The 9897-nt window shown below is 48.0% G+C and overlaps 1 protein-coding gene across 1 annotated transcript in view; it reads left to right on the forward strand.

Annotated features, from left to right (window-relative positions):
* The window catches only part of LOC308045513 (gamma-aminobutyric acid receptor subunit alpha-3-like), a gene marked incomplete at its 3' end in the record, with an annotated part of 67693 nt that extends 60348 nt beyond the window's left edge, over positions 1 to 7345 (forward strand). The window contains exons 9-10 of the mRNA XM_080352828.1: positions 1760 to 1971; positions 7016 to 7345. Coding sequence (XP_080208954.1) covers positions 1760 to 1971; positions 7016 to 7345 — 542 coding nt within the window. The remainder of the gene's footprint in view (positions 1 to 1759; positions 1972 to 7015) is intronic.
* Positions 7346 to 9897: the final 2552 nt, after the last annotated feature.

Here is a 9897-nt window from a genome sequence, read left to right on the forward strand (position 1 = left end):
GACCCTTTCCACAGGCTTAGACCTCATTCCTGTGCTGTGGGCTGGAACAGGACACAGGGAGGGTCACAGGTGGTTCTGCACGCCCTTAGGTGAACTAGAAAGGAATCATTATGGGGTTTGTGTTCACTGGGGCTCATGAAATATAGGTCATGAGCAAGTTCTAAAAGTCACAGTTGACCCCAGCTTCTCCCTGTTAGCACCAGGTTGCTTTCCCTCCTCTGGTGACACAAATCCTACAACCATCCCCAGCACTGAGTGCAGCTGTGGGGAGCTGGGTGGTCAGTATGGCCAAACTGGTTTGCACAATCCAGACAGCAAGAGCTGCATTCAACAGTGATAACAGTGAAGAAGAGGCGATATGGCCCCTCAGCACCCACTTTTTAGAGTTTTCATCCAGCAGAATGGGAAAGGGAGGACTCAGACAGAAACCACATAGAAAATAGGACCAGCTCAGGCATACAGAGAGTCATCAATGAACTTTCCTTGCTTATCTGTGAATCATTTGCAATTAAACCCCACAAAGTGGACACTCAGACCCCATGTCTGTGCACCAGGTCAACTCTTCTATTTACATCAGTTCTGGAGTGTCTCTGCACTCCCAACACCAAAGTTGAACCCTTTTCTGAGGATATTTGATTCCCTCCTATGTTATCCTGAGATTTACAGTTAGGTTTCCTCAAGCAGCAGCTCAGATTGAGCAGGAAAGAGCTGACTGAAAAATTAAACCCTATCTTTGTGAAAAATGTCTTTGCTCCCAAATTGCCTTGCTTTCCTATTAAGAAAATAATGAGAACTCCAATTGTTTATTCCTTTTTGCTGCCCCTTAGAAAGTATTGCTGACAATATTATCGAAACTCTTCAATTTCCAGGAGTATGGCTTAAGGGAAGTGAAAATTAGTCAATATTTTTATAATGTTTTTAATGCATTTTTAATTGAAAAGCACATTATTGGGGAAAATGGATAGCAATGGTTGCTTGCTTTAATGAAAAAAAAAAAAGCTTTAAAAGGCTTTTTACAACAGATCATTTGTTTAAGATAAATCGTAGTGACACTCATTCTGGCAGCCTGGGCCACTGATGGCTGCCTGGCTGTGACAGCAGGATCCAGGATCCCAGATGTCGGTCCATGGAGGTCATGAGACACTATTTCCAAAATGCTGAGAGACCCACATTGGATGAGTGGCAAGTTTCTGGTCCCCTATGAAGTTCTCAACCATCTAGCTGTCGTTTTTACTGTTATTTTCTTATTTTTATTTTGTTTCAAAAGTAACCAGAGGCTTCTCCGTGGGATATTCTACATGAGGGAGCTGGGTCTAACATCACACAATTTACCATATTAGCAGATGATTAATTGAATGCAGGTGTCTACCTATGAGCTAGGACTCTTTTACAGTGAGTAGACATCTAGTTGATGGAGCTTGGGGAAGATTAATCTCATCCTAATGCAGATGTTTGGTATTGATCATATGAATTGAAGATATTCAAAAGTGAACCAGAGAAAGCTCTGAGTAACCCAGAGTTGGCTCTGATTTGATCAGGGGCTGGATAAGCGGACTCCCAACCTGGACTGTTTTATTATTCTATGAAATGCACCACAGACTTGTGCTGGGTAAGACTCCCTTAATTATAGTGAGAATGTGGGCCACATGACTTAGAAGATGGCTTACATGATGGAAAAAACAACTGTGTGGTTTGAGGAGAAACTGGGTGAGTACGAGCATGTGGTCTCACACCATCCTTGTCTCCTGCTTTTCCACAGGTGTCACCACCGTCCTTACCATGACCACACTAAGCATCAGCGCAAGAAACTCCTTACCTAAAGTGGCGTACGCGACGGCCATGGACTGGTTCATAGCCGTCTGTTACGCCTTTGTGTTTTCTGCGCTGATCGAATTTGCCACTGTCAACTACTTCACCAAGCGCAGCTGGGCTTGGGATGGCAAGAAGGTGCTGGAGGCTCAAGAGATGAAGGTCAGCCCTGTGGCCAAGGCCAGGGAGGAGGGGGCGGTGAAGAAACGCTGCACGAGAGAGCTGCGCTGGGGCCAGGAGTGGGTAACATGCAGCCCCACAGCACTCCGGGAGGCTGGATGCTACTTACTGGGGTCCCCAGCTCAGCTCTTAACTGGAGCGGTTCTTGAGGGACAAGGGAGGAGGAAGGGCTTGGAGAGCTGGTCACTGTGCTTAGCTGGAGGAAAAACCCCCAGGTGTAACTGCTCACTTTTCCCTCTGTCCTTCTGCATGACCATTTGCCAGTGGAAATGTGAATGCATGCATGTTTTGACTGTGCCCCACCAGTGGTTTCCTCTCTCCTTTCTTTTCCCTTTAACCCATAAATACCCCACTCTATGTTGCTAGCATGCCACAAAAACCCAAATATGTCACGGGATGCCAGCCTTATCAATGGAGATGGTCCCATTCTGCTGTGTCCCCTGCAGCTTGTGTCTCCGACTGCAGGTCTCCCCTGGCACAGGCCAGCTTGGTGCAGCGATGTGGAGCTCCAACGCTCACGCTGTTGCCCACAGCTGCCGGCAGCTGCTGCTTTGTAAGCTCAGGCCAAGAGGGTGGGTGGGAAGCAAGCAATCAGAAACAGCAACTGGCAGTAAATTAGTGCCTGGTGTTACCCATGTTTTCCCTTCTTGCTAGGGATCAGCCTCTCTAGCAGCTTCCTTCCTGACAGCCGCCGCTGCCTCTGCTCGTGCTCCCTCCTCACTGATTGATTCTTGGCTGCATAGAGAAATCACTCACTGTAGCATGCTGCTCCTTGTTTATATTTATTGAATCCATTTGAAAATCAGCTTTGTCCTTGTTCTCGGTTCTGGAGCCTTTATATTTTACTCCTTTGCATTTTAATGTGTTGTTTAAAATCGTTGTGGGGTTGTATGCAAATACCTGGCAGAATTGCAGTTAGCTTTTGGGAAGAAAATAACAAGCCATCTCTCTGGGATGGAGATCAGCACAGGAGAATGGAGGCCTTATGGAGAACCACGGCCATCACTGAGTGTTGAATGCCTCTCTCTTGTGTTTCTTGGACTCTATCTGTTTACTTTTGCAGCTATGGTCTGAGCAACAGACTGATGGCAGAAAGGCTCCAGCGGAGGCTGCTTGATGGTTTTCTACTTCCATCGTGAACAATAACACTAATCTGGTCTCTAGAGATGAGAGACACCTTTCCTGGGTCATTGGCACGAGTGAAGGTTCAGAACAGGTCCTCAAAACAACCACGTCCCTTTCAAGGATGGGCAGATGAGCACAAATATAGGATTCACAGAGTCTCGAACAATTATGTGAACAGGGCACAGCGAAAAAGCAGTAAAGGCTCAGTCTGTCATAGAAGCAGCATGCTCCTTAATTTATTCATTGACCCAGGACTGGAAGACTAACAGTGCTGAAACAATAGGGTAAAAGCATGCAGAATGTGTGAGCATGTGGTAATCAAACAAGAAAACTAAGCAGGACCAGGAATGTTTCGGGGGGAGTGCTCTTTGTGAGTTTGCTGCAATTGGTATGAGATTGGGGAATCAGGAAGGACTCCAAATTTGTGGATGCTTTTTCAAACCAACCCTGATCTTAAGCCAACCTTGATCTTTATCTTAGAAGGCTAATCCACTCCCAGCCTCTGAAGCTCAGGACGTTCCCTGAAGAGTGGTGAGCTTTCAGGGAGCTTGGGAATACAAGGTGTCACCATATTTGCTTTCCATCTTTATTCTGTTGAATATTTCCAAGTAGTGAATTTGCCATGCCATGAAGATGCCTCCTTGGCTCAGTTTCAGCCTTTAATTAGCTCTTCTTGAAACAATTGACAAGCCAGGTGGTTGATACCATGAAAGAAAGAGGATGCAGAAGAACAACTATTGGCATTTCAAAATGTTTGTACCAGGAATAAAACTACCAGTGACAAGCCTAGGCTGAGCCCTGGTCTCCAGAGAGCCTTCCCCAAAGCCAAAAAGAGTGCTCTTTATTGATATAATGGCAAGGATCCTCACTCCGTGTTTGATTGTTTTCTTGCATGAACATGAAAAAAAAAATCAATAAGCATCAACCCTTTTCTCACCTTAAATGTAGGCGGCAGCAATGCTTCCCATCCCATTTGAAAGAAATCACTACCTTGCAAAAGCTGCTGATTGCTGACATGCACTCCCAAGGTGTTCACCCTCAGGGCTGGTTCCATTCTTTCTTTCTTTCTCTCCTTCAGCCAGCCCATCAGTTTAGAGCATTTTTTTCAGGTAGAATCTAACATAATGAGCTGATCTTGGTGAACTGCTGATCTCTGATAAATGATCATGGCGATGCTCTGGCTGTAGCCACAGTTGGTTTCTGGTTCTAGCTGGGAGCTACTCTGCACATACTCGGTAGGTCTACTGTAATGAAAGGCAGGCAGATATCACCATAGATGTCACCAAGAACTCCCTTTAGTGCACATGCTGATAAGTTTTGACTAACGTTTCCGGGACCCAAAGTCTTTGCAAGGCTTTCCTGCCTGCCACCAGTAATCGCTAATTGGGGATGAAGGATCTCTTCTTTTTTTGTATGGCAGGGTGGCTGCAACCAACCTAGATGTGCAGATTGAGTTGGAGAGAGGCAGCTGGATTCAACGTGGAAAACTTGTTAGTAAAGATGAAAGAACTGGCGTCTCAGCAGCAGAGCACATGGCCTTGGCGGACACAACCTGTGCTCTGGGTGCCTCCCAACGCCACCCAGGCTCCCAGCCCTGAGCAGGGCAGAAGATGCTACGGGCAGCAGGAAAAATGCCCAGGCCGTGGGCTCCCAAGCCTCTACACTGTCTCAATAGCCTGATCTGAGGTCTAGAGAATCCCAAGTTGATGCCTGAGGGCTCTGGATTGCAGTAATAGGAGCAGGAGCTTGCTATCACCACCCACAGGATTTGTGTTTGCCTGATTTCCCCCTATTTCAGCCTGCTGCTTTCAAATGCCTTTGGCCAGGTGAGACAGATCCAAGCTTTGGGACAGAAAAGCTAGCCAGGTTGAAAGTGTCATGCCGCTTGTAGTTATCTTACTCCTGTAACAAATAATGTGGCTGATTAATACTAGAATAGTCACAGTGCACTTCAAATTGGATTTTGTGAACAACAATCATTTTTTCATTCCTGATTATTAATTTATTTTATTACCTCCAGTAGCTGTGTTAATGAGGAATCACACGTAAGCATATTTAAATGTTTTATAAGGTGAAACACCTTTAGTCCTTTATTTGCTTCTCGTCAACTCCTTAGCAGGAAAAGTTCACCTCCTGTGCAGGGGGTACACGTTAACATGACTTTATGATTGCAGAAATCAGTCGCCAAGTTAATCGTTAAAGATCATAACACCCTCTCCCATAAAATTCTGAATATGATCTGATCAGTGATTTAGTCTGATCTGGACTCTGAAGACATTTAGACCTCCTTCTGTAGCAGCAAGTTAATTTCTGTAATTGCTGGCATTATTATGAGGCCGTGGGCCTGGCTATGATGTTATTGGAGGGAGGTTTAAAGATTGCACAGAAGTCTGCTTCTAGTGCCCCTCTGAAAATCACTGTGGAAAATTCATTTCCTAAGGTAACCAGAAATATCCATCTGAATATCCATTCAGATGAACAGAAATATCCATGGTGATTGTGGACACATTTAGAATGGAAGTACAGCTTGAAAGCTAAAGCTCATGGAGCATCTCTGCAGAGCAGACTGGGTGAATGTGGCTCTTCCAGCTCCCAGTGCTATCCAGCAATGATGCCTGCTACTAGTTTCCAGGCTGGGATGTAGAGATGAACAGGTCCCATTGGCTGCACGTTCTCCCCTTCTCCTGATAGTCACTTTGTAGGTGGCTCCCTCTCACGTACACGCAAGACCATGCCATGCACCCCTGGGAAATGCCTGGATTAGCCTCAACTTGTGCTTCTGTAGCTTTTAAATAGAAAACAGGATCCAAAGTCGCACCTTGTTCTGAGTTTAGATATTAGATTCCCACCATGAGTCACTGCTGTGTCTAATGTTGGCTCTTGGTGTAATTACAATGGACACTGCATCTAGAGTACGTGAGCACAAGATGAAAGGCTTCCATCTGCCCTATAGTGCTGCATTGAGCAATCTCAAAATCCAGGGCTAGTGTAAACGCCTTCCATCTTCCATTATCTTACTTGCATAGATCATGAGGTGCTCTAAAGGGTCCCAGAGGCATTTTGGACATCATGATGTTAAATTGTGAGGTATTCCTGTGAGGTATTCAAGGCACTGAGGCACTGTATGATATGGCCGTGTAATATGGGGCAAAATTATTGCTATGCTGTCACCCACATTCTTAAAGCCATTGGCTTTCTGCTAAAAAACAAACAAACAAACAAACAGAAAACAACACAAAAGTATAACCCTCTGTGATGTCTCCTCCTCTCATCTTACCCAGGAAGCAGCCAGCAAAGCAGAAAATCAAATTCTTCCCCCAAGATGGCCACAAGGGGTGTCATTCTTTTCTAAAGGCTCCATTCCTGCATCATGTCTCCATGGCTGAACCTTACATGCAACAGGTAACACCGTGCAGTTGAGAGAGATAATAGTTTGAGCCTGCGTTCACTCACACTGACCTGGCAGCACTTGGACAATCAAGGACTCACACGTCTGGTGCAGCTACTGCTCGAGTGTAGCTGCACACACCTTTTTATACCACGACTCCGATGTAAGGGGCTGCAAAGAGGCTACAAACCCAGCTCTGTGGCTTCAGTTATTTGATGTGCAGCAGGACCTCTTTGTGCTGCGTGCCAGGCTTACATGAAGTAGCTGATCCACCCTAGTCCAGAATGACCTTACACTCCAGCAGCCTGCAAGTGGCAAATGTCATGGGTTCTGGCCACTTTCTCACCACATTTTCTTTCTCTTCCGCAATGCCGACATCTTGGTCTCTTGCTCCTCACGTCCTTTTCCATCTTCTCATATGGGCAAGCAGGTAAATTCAGAGGACAAAACGTTTTTCTTGCAATTCTACAGTCACTTCACCTCTATTATGTTTTTTTCTTCCACCTTCCCTAGAAAAAAGAGCCAGTGGCACTAGCGAAGAAAACCAACAACACCTACAACATTGTTGGCACCACATATGCCCTCAACATTGCCAAGGACCCTGGCCTGCCCACCATCTCCAAGAGCGCTGCTGCCACTGCTACTGCCACCAACGTACCCCCCAAGATGCCCCGCAGAGAGGAGAAGCTGCCGGAGAGTAAGAAGACATACAACAGTGTCAGCAAGGTAGACAAGATGTCCCGCATCGTCTTTCCAGTCCTCTTTGCCATTTTCAACTTAGTCTACTGGGCCACATATGTAAACCGGGAGTCAGCTATCAAGGGAATGATCCCCAAACAATAAAACCGGTCACACAAACCTTCCATCAGTGAGCACCATCCAGGCAGGAATTCTCCAGGGCTTTCTTATTTCCTGTTTTGTTAAATTATTATTGTTCATTTGATATTATTATTACCCTTCAATCGTTTTTTTATAATGTAAACAAAACTGTGATTTTAATTTAATCCCATATGCTTTGGTTTTATTTTACTTTGTCTCTGATGACGAAAGGAAAAAAAAAAAGATCAGAACAAGTTGTGCCTCTAACATTGTGAGTCTGTTGTCCCCCATCTGTCCAAGTCACCTCGTGCTTCTATCTCTCCTCTTCCACCTCCTGCCATTCCCATGGTCTGCCTGCCACTGCCATTCCATGCTCCGCTTTACTGGGGGCTGCTGCGGTCCACCCCACTTCTCCTCTTCTGCAGTGGACTGCCCTAGCATGGTGGATGCTCCTGGTGGCCTGGGCTCAAGGACGTGGAGGCCTCCAGAGTCAGTGAGTCAGCCAGGCTGCTCTTCAGTGCCTGGCACCCTGTGTGAGGTGGTAGGTCCTGCCTTGGCTGCAGATGCAGGTGAGAGGGTATGTTGAGGCAGCACTGCAGCATGGGCTGGCTTCTAGCCCAACACATGCTGGGGGCGAACCCCCCACTGCTGTGGTTAGTGGAGCCATTACAAAGGTGGAACAGGATGGCAGCATTTTGTAGGTATCTACAGGGCTTCTTGCTCTGTCTTCACCAAACCCAGCTGCTGGTTTTCTCCATGTCTCTCCCTAGACAAGAAGAGGTGAGAAAGGTCTTGTCTGCCACCCTGAACTCTTGGAGCAATTCCTATTAGAGGGTGGAGTGGTTTTTACCAGAGAAATAATTTTTCTCTGGGTCAGTCAGGAAGTCAAGGCAGGAGCTTTATAACGCCTTGGAGGAGACAGTAGCTGTGAGGCCACATTTAGCATCAGGACTGGAAGTCACGGAGTTCATGTTCAGATGAGTGGTTCATCATTTTCTCTTGGCCCCATCCACTTAGCCTTCTTGGCATCTCCTCTCTGTCCCAGCCCCTTCTTCCAGCTCCTCATTCATCTTCCTTTGGCTACTCAGCAGCCTTCAGTAGTATCTCACTGCTTGCCAGTGGATTTAGGCAGAGAAGCCCCTACCTCTCAGGTAAGCCACGCTGATGAGGAGGAGCACAGCCCAGGGAAGACCAGTTCATGATGCATCCCTGCTCCAGTGCACCAGAGCAGCAGCAACGCTGGTTCAGGCTAGCCCAGGTGCAAGGTGCTTCCTGTGGCACACACCAGGGACCACTGTGCCACCTGTGAGGGTGGGTAACGGGACAGTTGGTCCACAAATACCTCCCTGTCCCCAGTGAACAGGTAATGCTGAGCATCCTCAGCACCATGGGAGAGCAGCAAAGGGGTCTTTGAAACAGCAGGGTGGTACTGCTGTCCCAGAGAACCATCTGAGCCAGGTGGCATCTCACAAAGCCATTGAGGTAAGACCCAACTCTTAACACCTGCACTCTCTTCCAAGGAAAGCCTTCCAGTGCCTTGGAGAGAGGCTTTTTCTCCCTTCTCAGCCACCACAGTCAAGGACCCAAAACAGTTGTTGTCTCCTTCCCAGCAGCAGCACAAGATGGTGGCATCCAAGCCATCTGTCCCCCCTCCTTGGTGTCCAGACACATGGATACACCATCCTGCTACAAGGAGGGATATCCTGTGCCTGGTGAGTTCTCATCCCCAACCCATGGGCAGCACTGATCCTGCCAGCAGCCCTGCTCCCAGTGTGGGATGCACTCCCTCTTTCCTGAGCCTCCCTCTGACCCTCGGGCTCCCCCCTGAGCTGTCCCCAGCACATTTCAGGTGCATGCAGCCAGGCTGAGGCTCCAGCACCCCCAAGATGATGTCTTCAGCATTGCTTTGAGCCACTGTGCTGAGCTCAGTTTCCCCCTGCCCATGCAGGAGTGAGGCTGAGCAAAGGCACAGGATTTTCCCCACCTGGAATATCCATGGGGATGGCAGGACGGAGGGGGGAAAGCCAGGGCACTTTGTCCTGTAGCATGGGCAGCATTGGTGTGTGTCCTGCCCATCCCTTCCCAATCAATCTTGCTGGCTCAACAGCTCAACTCCTGCGGTGAGGAGAGGAGCTCGGAGACATTTAGCTCAGCCCCCAGTGCGTCCAGTCCATGAGCACATCCACACCAGCAGGCAGCATTGGGCAAGAGGTGGCAAACCCCCCCACAAGCCAATGCTAAGAAAACCATCTCTCCCCATCCTCCCCCACAACATCTGCACCCCAAACCACCCATGACATTTCTACAGTGCCTTTCACCCCTGAGGGCTCCCCACTGGGGGGTGAGGAGAGGAAAGCCTGGGAGCTCTCCTGCTTTGTACCCAGTTTTGGGTTGAGGAGCAGAGGGAGAGAGGGAAGGTACACCCTCCCTAGCCCTTCTGCTGGACAGGGGGGACGTCCCAGCTGCTTTTGCACCTGGGGTGCCTGGTTCCTCCTGGCACTGGCCCCACTGCAGCCTCGTACCCCTCACCACCGAGGCCCCCTCTGTTCCCTCCATGCCAGCACCATCCCCTCCAG

This window comes from Nesoenas mayeri (genome assembly GCF_963082525.1).
Source record: "Nesoenas mayeri genome assembly, chromosome: 13".
Lineage (NCBI taxonomy): Eukaryota > Metazoa > Chordata > Aves > Columbiformes > Columbidae > Nesoenas > Nesoenas mayeri.